The sequence below is a fragment of the Astyanax mexicanus genome, chromosome 7 (genome assembly GCF_023375975.1).
Source record: "Astyanax mexicanus isolate ESR-SI-001 chromosome 7, AstMex3_surface, whole genome shotgun sequence".
Classification (NCBI taxonomy): Eukaryota; Metazoa; Chordata; class Actinopteri; order Characiformes; family Acestrorhamphidae; genus Astyanax; species Astyanax mexicanus.
Window position 1 is genome coordinate 43440113 of NC_064414.1, and position 14305 is coordinate 43454417.

At 39.3% G+C, this 14305-nt stretch overlaps 2 protein-coding genes across 6 annotated transcripts in view; one reads left to right on the forward strand and one right to left on the reverse strand.

The window, feature by feature from the left end:
* The window catches only part of il22ra2 (interleukin 22 receptor, alpha 2), a 20833-nt gene continuing 6528 nt past the window's right edge, over positions 1-14305 (forward strand). The window contains exons 1-6 of one of the 4 annotated variants that reach the window (XM_049481258.1): positions 1-187; positions 297-429; positions 1568-1746; positions 2574-2743; positions 4351-4529; positions 7905-7991. In XM_049481258.1, the coding sequence (XP_049337215.1) occupies positions 124-187; positions 297-429; positions 1568-1746; positions 2574-2743; positions 4351-4503 (699 nt within the window). In that variant the 5' untranslated portion in view covers positions 1-123 and the 3' untranslated portion in view covers positions 4504-4529; positions 7905-7991. Of the gene's footprint in view, positions 188-296; positions 430-1567; positions 1747-2573; positions 2744-4350; positions 4530-7838; positions 7992-14305 lie in introns of those variants that run through there. The other 3 variants (XM_049481259.1, XM_049481260.1, XM_022684554.2) reach the window with 3 other exon arrangements.
* The window catches only part of map3k21 (mitogen-activated protein kinase kinase kinase 21), a 23114-nt gene continuing 18053 nt past the window's right edge, over positions 9245-14305 (reverse strand). For both annotated transcript variants that reach the window (XM_007256087.4, XM_007256088.4), the window contains one exon: positions 9245-13914. In XM_007256087.4, coding sequence (XP_007256149.3) covers positions 13523-13914 — 392 coding nt within the window. In that variant the 3' untranslated portion in view covers positions 9245-13522. The remainder of the gene's footprint in view (positions 13915-14305) is intronic.

Genomic DNA, 14305 nt, shown 5'->3' on the forward strand with positions numbered 1-14305 from the left:
TGTGTTGTTATTTTCCATTAGCGCAGGAAGCTTATGAGCTGGCAGGGGGTGGAGAAATAGAAGAGGAAATAGAGAAACCTAGAAGAGGCGAAGCATGCGACCCTTATCGTTTCAGCTGAGAACATGTTTGTCCCGGCCACACTGCTGCTGCTCCTGTGTGATCTGGTGCTCCTCAGCTGTGCCAACAGTAAGTTACTTTAAACTATATGCTTTTATTCTAGCTCTGATTGGGTGTGCAGCTATCAGCAGGTATGAGAATCTAACATATCATCACATCACTGCTGTGTTTCTTTAAGGCACTCTACCTTTTCTGGATGACCTGGCACCTTTCAAGGTAGAATTCCACTCACTGAACTTCAGAAATGTGCTGCACTGGAGACAGCATCCTGGTGCACCAGAGGATCTGCAGTATGTCGTGCAGTATAAAGTGTAAGTTTTTTTATTTCCAATATAGTTATGTATGGTGTTATTTGGTATTTTTGGCTTTGTTTAGACTGCAGGAAAAAAAACAGATCTGTTTCTTACTGTTATTTAAAGGTGATCAGATTTGCGTGTTCAAACATCACAAAGATATCCGCATGGGTTACTGTGGTAACAAGTTTGGCATTAGTAACCAACTTTTTTAACACTCTTATTGGACCTTTGCACTTTTGTCACTCTGGATTTCTTTTTTTTTTTTTGTTATGTTGTGAGTGAAGCAAAAAACATGCTGACATATTGAATTGAATTTGCATTTGAGCATCCAGAGCATCCAGACTGAGATGTATCTGTATTAATCTAGTCTGATGTGAATCTCATCAGATTCCATGGAATTTCAAACCTTCTCCAAATGTCCAAAAATCTAAATTCATATGATTTCTGTCTGTTTAGACTATCAAAAATCAATCTGAATACAATGTACATATAGCAAGAACTGTAGTTGGGCTGGCAAACTGAACATAGCCTTGTATCTGAAACTTCATATATGCTGAAATAAGTTATTTTATCGTTCAGAGCATCCAAATTGAGTCACATCTGTACAAATTTGATTGTAATCGCAATTCAAACAACATCCAAATGTGACTTTGAGGCGGTGTCTGGCAATTTAGAATATCAGATCAATCTGGATATAATAACTAATCTACATATCGTCGCTGTCCAATGAAAAACAAAACAGCAACTTTACAGTAGAGAGAAAAAAACTTTTAAACTTTTTATAAAAGTCAATGTAAAAAAAAATCAGGTAATTTTAAAGTAGTTTGGTCCGTTCATTAAGAAATTTTGACTAAAATTATGTAGCAAACTAAAAAATCAACAATAATTGAGATATTTGTTCTCATTTTTCATTGGACAGCAACAATATGTATAAAAATAAATAAATCTGTCAGACTGGACATAGCATTTGTGTCTGAAACTGATATTAATCCAGTGACTGGGTCTTGTTTTAAATCTCATAAGCCTACTCACGAATTAACAACTCAACTGACTCAAATGTAAAACAGAGTTCATGTAATGCTACATTACCCTAAGCTCCCCAAGGTTGACTAAAGTTTGGTGACTTGCTCCTTGTTGTTTGTCTTGGTTTCAGCTATGGAGAGAAGCAGTGGAGTGACGCTAAGCTCTGCCAGGCTATTCATGACTTTCAGTGTGACCTGAGCCAGGAGACATCAGATCCCAGGGAGTGGTACTACGCCAGGGTACAGGCCGTATCCTTCAAGGGTCTGTCACCGTGGATCATCAGCTCCAGGTTTCACCCGCGATGGGACAGTAAGATACGAAGTTACACTTGTTCAATCTGCTACTTTTTATTTATGTATGATTTATATACATAAGTGAGATTTGTAGTTCTATAATTACAGACTGTAGTCCAGTATCTGTTTTTCTGTATACTTTATTATCTTTTTTTTACCCTGTCCTTCATTGGTCAGGACCCCACCGGATCACCACAGAGCGGCTATTATTTGGGTGGTGGGTCATTATTCTCAGTGGTGGTGGTGGTGGTGGTGTTCATTTGTGTTGTGCTTGTATGAGTGGATCAGACACAGCTGTGCTGCTGGAGTTTTTAAACATGCCAGAATCACTGCTTGATTGAGAATCCACCACCAGAAATATCTAGCCAAAACATCCTGTGGGCAGTGTCCTGTGAGCACTGATAAAGCATTACAGGATGACCAACACAATCTGTGCAGCAACAGATTCAGAGCTTCTGTCACTGACTTTACATCTACAAGGTGGAGAAGGATGGTAGAAGTGTCTAATAGAGTGGACAATGATTGGACACAGTGTTTAAAAACTCCAGCAGCACTGCTGTGTCTGATCTACTAATACAATGTCACTGCAGTGCTGAGAATAATTACCCACCACCCAAATATTAGTTGCTCTGTGGTGGTCTATCCTGTGGGGCCCTGACTACTAAATAACAGAGAAAAAGGAGGATAATAAAGTATGCACAGAACAAAACGACTAAAGTTTGTAATTATAGAACTACAAAGTGCTACTATATGCTCAGCAAAGCTGATAAGTTGGATGGAGAGATTGTAGAAACAAGGACGGAGTCCAAGAAATGTGAAATGGCTCTTTTCTTTGCATGACAGCCACCTTCAGCCCACCACAAATAAGGCTGAATCTGACAGAGCAAGGTATCGTGGTGCACATCAGACCTCCACGGTCCCCTCTTCAAGGACGAAAGCAGAACAGGATTGCAGTTACAAAACTACAAAAGCTGATATTCAGGATATACCTCATCCATAATGGCATAGACAAGGTATAGTATTAAATATAAAAATCATTCATGTTTTGTTAACACTTGTACACACAGTTATATACTATAAGAAGGAAGACCTGAGATGTCATGGGGCAGCATTATGTTGTATGGGTATTTAACATTCCTTCATCCACAGTCATACAAGTCATGGGTGTTAATGAATGAAGCATGTCATGGGACATGGTACTAATTGCTATCTCATAACATTTGGCAAGGCAGTGTATGTAGTAATAAATATACAGTGTGTTTAGTGTATTGGGTACAGTTACCTTCTACCTACACTCTTTTGCTATTTGTCATGATACAGTAACTCACTGTAGTTCTTTACGAGAAGGGTGGAAGGGATAATTATCATAACTGAAATTGTGCATGGAGTGGAATGAGCTGCAGGCTCTAGTTGCACACAAAAAATCCAGGCAAACGTCTGCTTTTTTCTAAGAAATTGGGTACTATGCAAAAATCTCAGAAATGCTGCTGTGCCAGATACACTCACACACTGCAATACCCAACCCTGCCACTATCATATCGGTGTCCCTATAGCGCTACAGCAAATTTGTCAGTGTTAAATCAACACTGTGAGATTTAAAACCTACCACTCATGATGTTCATTTAACAGTACGAGTATGAGATTAATAATCGCAAATTTGGGCCCAATCCCATTTTACCCCTTTGCCCTACCCCTTTGAGTCGGGTGTCCCGATTCTTGTTAGGCTGGAGGGGTGGGGGATAGGGCTTGTTAGCCCTTCAAACTGAGATTTTTCAGAGGCACACTTCAAATGAAGTGGTATGAAATTCACTGGTAAGATGGCAACACAAAGTGACGCTTAGCACTATTTTACCAGAATTTAGAATACCAGAATGGTCGAATTCTTCATAAGAAGCATAAAAAAGATCGCTAGTAGTTTGTCTACGTAGTAGCTAGCTAACTTTCCCGTTCCACCTTAAATTGTGCGAGTGATGACAGGGCCAGCAGCATTTAAGGCGGAATGAAAAAATAAAATAACATAAAAGCTAATTAAAGCTAATTTTAGCTCCCCATCACATAGGAGTTAAGGAATGGACAATAATAATTTATTTCTACATCATCTCCCCCCTTTCCCTCCTTTCTGAAGACTTACAATGCCATAAAGTTAACTAGCTAACCAGCAGTTAGGTTATTGAACTTTAGTGCTCTTGGTGACGTACTGGCTGCTTAAAGGGTTGTCCCAATTCTTAGGGGGAGGATTTTACTCCTTCTGTTATAACTCTGTTCCAAAAGGAAGGGGTACACTCGAAAATAAGGGGTAGGGGTAAGTGGTAAGGCCAAGGGGTGAAATGGGATTGGGCCCAATCTAAAGGGTAGCTGACAATCAGCTGCTGATTGACTCACTGAGCAGTCTATTAGGAACACTTCTTAAAATACTCATTCATAAAAATGGGTGGGAAATACCTACTGTTCTGTATTTGCTGATCTTTTGGGGTTTTAAGAACAGTCTCTACAATTTACTTAGAATTATGTAATATAATAATTATAAAAATACAATAGCTGGAGGGAAACTGTTTAACTGTACTTGGGGCCACAGAACCGTTCAGTGGGAGGGCTTCTAATACATACCTATTTTCCTCAGCAGGACACCTACGAAACAGACGGCTGCTCCAAAAAGGTTTTGATTAAGGCTTTAAGTCCCAAAACTGCCTACTGCCTTCAAGCTGTAACAGTTACACCTCCCTTTGGCCGTAAAAGCACAAGAAGTCCTAGTACCTGCATCACCACTGCATGAAGATCAGGATACAGGGTCTCCCACAGGTAAGCCTATAAAAAAAACACTTGCACTTTACTTCTCTTATTGACAGAAAACCTGAGATGGCCAGCAGTGTCAATCACCCACCTCTACCAGTTCAGTTTTCATCCCATAGTCCCCAAAGTCGTGATCTGATATTCAAGGTCGCTCTTTGATAACAACTCATCTTAGCTGCCAATCACCTTATAAAATACTAAAACAGGAGATGTGATCCTCTATGCCCTGGGGCTAAAATTAGACTTTCACATTTCTTACCACTGAAAACAGAGCTATTCGTTATTTTTTGTGTTGCCAAGATTAACACGTTAACACATGCAGTTAACTTTTTATGCACATTTTTTATGCATTATTTTACCTATTTTTTTTACCTAATGTCCTGCTGTAATTCACTCTTTTTTTTACACTGTTTGCAAAAATATTAGCATGTTTTAAGTGTTTTCAGTTGTATTTAGAGATATCAAGGCACCAGTACAACAGAGTTCAAAAGGTAGATTACCTTTTATTGTCACATGTGGAGAAATAAGATTCAGACACTTTAATCCTAAGGAGAATCTTATTCTGCACTGATCATATTTTGCACTGATTTTAACTTTTTAAATTCTACTGGTACTTAAACATGGTTCACAAAATGCAACCTTCTTCTCAAAATTAAAGACACAATTTAACAGGTTTTCACTGTTGGTTTTTATAGCAAAGAAGTGCATCTTACTAGTATCCTAATAGTGTCCTTACTTCCCTATGAACTTCTGACCTACAACAAAAACCTATACAAATGTTGGCAAACAGGGTCTCCTTAAAAATCTAGGTTAAGGTGTCCTTTTTTGTATTTTTTTTTGTTATTTTATTTCCATTTTTTGCTGCTATACAAGTGCAACGTAATGAAAATAAAACTCAATTGGAAAAATTAAATAAACATATTTAAATGTAAATAAAATCCAATTGTGATGATCTTACACTTAATATTCTATTATACATTTAAAAAGTTATTATTAAAATAACCATGTCATGAAAAATTGCAGTTAATCATAGTTAATTCACAGCAAATTGTGCGATTAGTTATTTTTTAAATCAACTGACAGCCCTGTTTTAATGTTTGGAGCGCTTATCTGATCTTGTCCAGGTGAAGCCTAGGCCTTGTAAAAAATCTCTCCTCTGTTGTCTTCTCCATACAACATGAGACTGCTTCTGAATTCCCCATTTCAACATAAAAGGAAAAAGCACAAAAAATGGCAAATTTTAATTAAGCGATAAAAATTGTTGTGCGCCAAATGATAAGTAAGAATAAAATGTCTTGCAGATCATATGGACCTAGTTTAAAAGATTTTTTCACAGAAAGATGTTTTTACAGTAACAAGGGCAAGAGGTTGAAAACTTCACCATTAAGAAATGAGAGAAGGCTTCATACCCTTATATATACACTGCTCAAAAAAATAAAGGGAACACTCAAATAACACAATATAACTCCAAGTAAATCAAACTTCTGTGAAATTAAACTGTCCACTTAGGAAGCAACACTGATTGACAATCAATTTCACCTGCTGTTGTGCAAATGGAATAGACAACAGGTGGAAATTATTGGCAATTAGCAAGACACACTCAATAAAGGAGTGGTTCTGCAGGTGGGGACTACAGACCACTTCTCAGAACCTATGCTGTCTGGCTGATGTTTTGGTCAGTTTTGAATGTTGGTGGTGCTTTCACACTCGTGATAGCATGAGACGGACTCTACAACCCACACAAGTGGCTCAGGTAGTGCAGCTCATCCAGGATGGCACATCAATGCGAGCTGTGGCAAGAAGGTTTGCTGTGTCTGTCAGCGTAGTGTCCAGAGGCTGGAGGCGCTACCAGGGGACAGGCCAGTACACCAGGAGACGTGGAGGAGGCCGTAGGAGGGCAAAAACCCAGCAGCAGGACCGCTACCTCCGCCTTTGTGCAAGAAGGAACAGGAGGAGCACTGCCAGAGCCCTGCAAAATGACCTCCAGCAGGCCACAAATGTGCATGTGTCTGCACAAACGGTTAGAAACCGACTCCATGAGGATGGTATGAGGGCCCGACGTCCACAGATGGGGGTTGTGCTCACAGCCCAACACCGTGCAGGACGCTTGGCATTTGCCAGAGAACACCAGGATTGGGAAATTCGCCACTGGCGCCTTGTGCTCTTCACAGATGAAAGCAGGTTCACACTGAGCACATGACAGACGTGACAGAGTCTGGAGACGCCGTGGAGAGTGGTCTGCTGCCTGCAACATCCTTCAGCATGACCGGTTTGGCAGTGGGTCAGTAATGGTGTGGGGTGGCATTTCTTTGGAGGGCCGCATAGCCCTCCATGTGCTCACCAGAGGTAGCCTGACTGCCATTAGGTACCGAGATGAGATCCTCAGACCCCTTGTGAGACCATATGCTGGTGCGGTTGGCCCTGGGTTTCTCCTAATGCAGGACAATGCTAGACCTCATGTGGCTGGAGTGTGTCAGCAGTTCCTGCAAGATGAAGGCATTGAAGCTATGGACTGGCCCGTTCCCCAGACCTGAATCCGATTGAGCACATCTGGGACATCATGTCTCGCTCCATCCACCAACGTCACGTTGCACCACAGACTGTCCAGGAGTTGGCGGATGCTTTAGTCCAGGTCTGGGAGGAGATCCCTCAGGAGACCATCCGCCACCTCATCAGGAGCATGCCCAGGCATTGTAGGGAGGTCATACAGGCACGTGTAGGCCACACACAATACTGAGCCTCATTTTGACTTGTTTTAAGGACATTACATTAAAGTTGGATCAGCCTGTAGTGTGTTTTTTCACTTTAATTTTGTGTGTGGCTCCAAATCCAGGCCTCCATTGGTTAATAAATTTGATTTCCATTGATGATTTTTGTGTGATTTTGTTGTCAGCACATTCAACTTTGTACAGAACAAAGTATTCAATGAGAATATTTCATTCATTCAGATCTAGGATGTGTTATTTGAGTGTTCCCTTTATTTTTTTGAGCAGTGTATATGTAGCACTGCTACAGTTAGTAGCTTCTAACTGTGCTCTGTAAGTGATCCTGCCAGTCAGCAGCCACACTACTGGACTTTAGTTACATTTAGGGCATCATATATCTTTAAAGGGGGTCATTATACTGTAACTCCTTAGTGACAAGGAGCTCAAGTTAGATATACACCAGCTTTTTGTTTGAATGTTCCTGGTCCACCTTAAATCATTCAGCAGCCCCAGTTGCCAGAACACACCCTACCCCTCTATTCCAGCAGGAATCGGGACACCCTACCCCTCTATCCCAACAGGAATTGAGACACTCTACCATTTATCTCAACAGGAATCAGGACACTTTATCTGTCTATTCCAACAAGGATTAAGACTCTCTATCCCTCTATCCCAACAGGAATTGGGACACCCTATCCTCTATTCTAACAAGAATTGGGACACCTCCCCTCTATCCCAACAAGAATCGGGAAACACCACACCCTACCCCTCTATCCCAACAAGAATTGGGACACCCTACCTCTATTCCTACAAGATTCAAGACACTCTACCCTCTATTTCAACAAGAATCAGGACACCCTATCCTCTATTTTAAAAAGGATTGGGACACCCTACCTCTATTCCTACAAGACTCAAGACACTCTACCCCTCTATACAACAAGGATCGAGACACCCTATCCTCTATTCTAACAAGGACTGGGACACCCTATCCTTTATCCCAACAAGAATCGGGACACTTTATCTGTCTATTCCAACAAGGATTAAGGCACTCTATCCCTCCATCCCTACAAGATTCGAGACACTTTATCTGTCTATTCCAACAAGGATTGAGACACTCTAACCCCTCTATCCCTACAATAATCAGGACACCTTACCCCTCTATCCCAACAATAATCAGGACACCTTACCCCTCTATCCCAACAAGAATCAGGAAACACCACACCCTACCCCTCTATCCCAACAAGAACTGTGACACCCTACCTCTATTCCTACAAGATTCAAGACACTCTACCCTCTATTTCAACAAGAATCAGGACACCCTATCCTCTATTTTAAAAAGGATTGGGACACCCTACCTCTATTCCTACAAGACTCAAGACACTCTACCCCTCTATACAACAAGGATCGAGACACCCTATCCTCTATTCTAACAAGGACTGGGACACCCTATCCTTTATCCCAACAAGAATCGGGACACTTTATCTGTCTATTCCAACAAGGATTAAGGCACTCTAACCCCTCTATCCCTACAATAATCAGGACACCTTACCCCTCTATCCCAAAAAGAATCAGGACACCCTACCACTCTATCCTTACAGGAATCAGGAAAGCCTACCCCTCCATCCAAACAAGAATTGGGATACCCTACCCCTTTATCCCAACAAGAATCGGGACACCTTACCCCTCTTTCCCAACAAGAATCGGGACACCCTATCCCTCTATCCCAACAAGAATTGGGACAGCCCACCGCACTATCCCAACAAGAATTGGGATACCCTACAACCTACCCCTTTATCCCAACAAGAATGAGGACACCCTAACCCTCTATCCCAATAAGAATCAGGAAAACCTACCCCTCTATCCCAACAAGAATCAGGACACCCTACCCCTTTATCGCAACAAGAATCAGGACAGATTACCCCTTTACCCCTACAATTTAAATGGGATTACACAGGAAATATTTTCAGAAAGCAACATAGAGATAAAGAAATATAAAAAAGATCAAATAAACAGATCAAATAAGGAATAAAGGATTTATTGATCTGTGTAAAATATAATAGTGATAGTGACTCTGGGATCAACCCATTAACCATTATTGAAGCAAACAGCTGGTAAAGCAACCCATCATCAGAGAAACAGCATTTCACATTGATTTGGTCATCTGGGTCAGACACACACTGAAGGATTCCAAAATGCAAGAAGCCACTGTATTGACTAAAATAAAGTATGTGTAAAAACTATGTAAAAATGTTGTATTTCAGTTTAAATCTTTTTTTACAAACCAAACTGCTGGTTTGCCTCTTCAAAAAAGAAAGTTCAACTTTGGTGAAAATTACAGAAGGTGACAATTTGTCATTTGGTCCCCAAATCCAGTAAACGTTTCAGTTCATTTATGCATTTCAGGGTCCTTTCAACAAGATAATGTCCAGAAGAATACGCATGTAAGTCTATAGTCTAAATAATGACTGTGCTTGAAAAATACAGTATATCTACCACAGTGTCTCTCCAGACATTCTATTGTACGGTCACTTCATTTCAGTAAAAAATAATGACTGTATTGACATCATATAAACCACAATCTACATTTTTTGTTCATGTTAATCAACTGTGCAACAGCACAATTCCAGTTATGTCTATATAACACCTTAAAATAGCTTTTATTTCATCTAAAACATCATTACACAATAATAATAAAAATCATATAAAAAAAAAAAAAAAAAAGGAAAATCACAGTGCTACATAAAAGGACACCAAGATCACCACATTCAATATGCAGATAAATCGGGATGTTTTGATGGCAAACAACAAAAACTGGCCAACCTGTTCAAATTATAGACCTTAACAAATGAGTTAACTGCCGAAATTACAATCCTTTTCCTCTGGAGACTACTAGAATAACTTTGATTAAAGTGAAAACAGGGTTGCACAATATTAAAAACATCTTTAACCTTTTTTTTTTGCAAAGTATACTGCAATATTTTGAAATTCAGAAAGTCTCAGCAGATTTCACCAGGAGACAATTATCAAACATATTAACATATTAATAATGCTGTCTGTGTATCCAAGATTGGAGTGCATTTTTTATTGGGCAGATTTGGATCTGGTAGATATGTAATGGATTTTCGTTTTGCATATACATATATTTCATATATTCACTCTAGTTAAACTTTAGGCAAATGGATGTTACTGTGAACAGTTAAATAAATGATAACAGAATCTCCAAAAGGCATAAAGTTAAAGATGTAACACAATGGCTGTTTTCTCTATTCACAACGTAATTAAATAAAAGGGCAGTTAACAGGAATGGCGGAAGTTCCAATAAGGCCTGTAAGAGTTTGAAAACTTTCAGAAAAGGATAGGATAGGATTGAAAGAAAGACTAATCTAACTAATCAAAAGCTTTGACTCGACTGCAAAGCACAGAAAGTAAGGTTTAGCAGACTGCAGAGTGGGTACACTGGTCTAGGTCTTGTCTTGGTGCTCATAACCAGCAAAGCTTAAAATATTTGAGAATCTGTTGATAGATTTTAAAAAAGCATTACACACAAGACATTACAAGACCTCCCAAACAAGAACTCTCAGGCTCTTAGCTGCTACAAGATGTAAAACAATCTGTGATGCTCACCACAGTAGTTGTTCCTAAGTTGTCGTTTTGCTTAACATAATTGAATGAGCCATCATGTTTAACTTATCTTACTTATCTTACTTAGATTTTCACAGCAACATATTTGGTACAAAAATGGTGGTGCAAAGATGCCTAAACTTCTGCATGCTACCAACATGTACGCGCCATAATTTTAACAAAGCAGCTATGACACATTGAGGCATAGACTCATAGGCCAAGGAGTTAGCAACAGATGCTTTAAGGCCTGTTAGTTGGATATGGTGCCTTTATGGATCGCAATGTTACTGCACTTACTGTCTACTATATTACCCAGCAATGGTTTTAACGTTATGGAAAACTGGAGTATATGCACTTTGATAGTGATTTGTTTTGCTTTTTTTTTTTAATTTTGAAGAGATCAAGGGTCAAAGGTCATGCCATCCTGGCTCTTACAAAGCGGGTAAAGGGCAAAAAAATTAACCAAGACAAATGGGGTGCATCACAATTTGTGTACTAATTACTAATAATAACTAGTTGAAGTTGAATTGTGGTGTAAAGTATGTCTAGTAAAAAATTGTCAAAGCTGAGTTTACTCAAATTCCCAAGGTGTGGTTAGGAGAGACACCATTATCCCACATAGCAATGTAAAATGAAAAAGGGAAAAGCTACTAAAGTCTGAAACACTGGGCGTCATTTATCATGCTTTATCACATCCTGGTCCTAGTATGCTCAAACACCTCCCGCCCAGTTAGAATGAAAAACCTTCATTATGTCATTGATTTGTTTCGTCAACAGTTGTTAGGATAACTTTTTTTAAAAGACATACATTAATTATGTCTAATTATTTAATTCACTGTGTTTGTATTTTTTACTTTGCAGCACCTTCATCTTAGATGTTAATACCCCTAGTAGTAGCAACATGCTCTGATATTGTGGACCGTTCAGAAAAGAATAACCTGAATGGACCACAGAGCATTGAGAAAAAACCCAGACTTCAATTCTGCCATGAACTTGAACTCTTTGACAACAATAATTAAGAAATAAGTGAAAGTTTTATGATTAAAGAGGGTGAAAATATTGTCATTACTCTGCATGTTGAAGCATGCATTAAAAGTGGCTTCCAGATTAATGAACAGCAAATAAGGTCAATATTATGTCTCTTCATAGCTCAAAGTCACATAAAATCTAATCAATAAGACACAATGGGTCACTAATGCCCAAAACAATAAAACAGCATGATAACAATTATTACTCTACATTGAATACTAGAGTATATGCAATGAAGAGACTTCATTTAACTTCAAAACCCAAAAGGATACTGGGGCAGGATATGCAATTATCACAGCTATTCCTCTGAATACATTACACACATTACTTCAGGTAATGTTATCCTAGAAATATGATTTGTGGGGATATGTAATTTTTTACGTTTTGTAAAAATAAACAAAGACATTAGTCAGAAAATTTGCACAACGTAACGTTAAGGGATCTCTGGAAACAGGGGAATGGTACCATGCTCTATTAAATAAAATACAAATATTGTGAGAGTTTATTTCTTCAGTCTTCACCTGCAGATGCTTTGTGGATCTTCTGGCATGTCTTAACAAGTACAAGTGGTACCTTTTTTTTTTTTTTTTTACACATTTGTGCCAACATCACAACAGAACACTGACGAGGTAGAGCTAGAGCACATACATGTGCGTCTTCATATTCATTTTGTAAAGTAAACCATGAGTTTAACCAGGCAGAGTAAAATGCACTTCTAGATAGATGAGAAATGTTGGTTTCTCAGGTGTGATGAATTCAAACAAAGATCCTCTGTGGAAAGGCAGCGAGACATTTCCATCAAACATATACATAGAAGAGCAATGCTGATTATTATAATACTGACTGCACAATGCTTAATTATGCTGATCCAATCATGCCAAACTAGATCAAACGCCTACAGAGAACATCATGGAAAAGAGGTGTCACTATTTGCTGGAAATGGTTAAAAGCAGATAATTACCAGTTAAAGCAGGGGAAGTCATTTTGTCCCTTTGCTGTCATATGATCCTAACTTCCTCAGGGAACTAGCATTTTTCTCCTATAGTACTGGTGAGTGCTGACCTCACTGGGGTGAACTTTCATATAGAGACACGTTTCGCACCATACATCAGTTCTTCTACCTGTTCTGCTATAATGCCCAAGTACACAACAAATAAAAAGGGGGAGTTGCGGGGGGACTGAGATAATTTGATAATATCAGTAGTATTCTAACAATCGATTTCATTTCTTAAAATAAAATCTAATCTCCAGGATTATCCAGGTCGAACATAAAATGTGAAAAATGATCATGTGTCTAATACAAAAAAAAAAAAAAAAACACTTACAATACAACAGCAGTAGTACCATCATATGCAGAGATCTTGCCCCTTCATAGGGAATGTGCACAAGTCAAGCAGTAGTGTATAAACATATAGGCTACACACGGGAATTCTTCAGTAAAATGGAATGTTGATCATTCTCTTTATATGTCCTTTCATATTAAATTATTTAACAATATAAACTGAATATAAATAAACATGATAACTCCAGCAGCAATAGCTTCATATCAGGAGAAAAGCCATAGGATGTTTAGTGAATCCTGAAAAGTGGAAACTCTTTCGTCAAGTCAAAACATGGTTCGTGCTCCAGGAGGAGAGGCAGCTTATTTCAGGACAAAAACTCCTTTTCCAGTTCAAACACAGAGGGACGACTTGGGGTACTCTGAATTCGACAGAGGGGAACAGTGCAATCCCGTTTCTGACCCTCTGTGTCCACGTCCAGCAGAGAGCAGCCCACTTTGCCCTCCGACGAGAGGACAATCCCGAGGTTCTGAGCACTCTTCTCTCCCGAGTAATGCCCAAGAGAGTAGCTTTTGTTCCGACTCCTCAAAAGGCCCCAGGAATGGGGTTTACCTCTTAGCGAGAGGGGTCTGGGTCTGGACACTGATTCTTGAGGGATATGCTTCTCCTGGCTGTTCTCTCGGTTAAGTTTCTTTCTCTGGGAGGACGAGATGGCAGGGGGTTCAATAGCAGGGTTGGCCATAGGGCTTCCGTTTCCAGCTGTTGAGACAAAGTACAGTAGCTTTTAACCAGAGTTAAATGTTATTTAACAGCTGCTTGAAGCATACAACATATAAATTACTTTCTTAAACGGATTGCTTGATCTGAACTACAAGCTCACATGATGTTGGTGACAGTATTAATGCAAAAACCAGCCACTGACTGAATTATAAAGGGGAGTACTTGTAACGTTCAACCCAGTGTCAGTTAAAGGATAAGGTCCCGTCCCCAAGTCCCCCACTATGAGGAAGTCTGTGCAAGTGCATTAGACAGATTAAGTGTTTTTTTATATTTTGGGGACAGATTTTATCAGTGATTAAAAATACACTGTACAAGTTATTATTAGACATTTGATTTAGTGTATCCTGGTTTCTCCCTATTCAAAACAGAT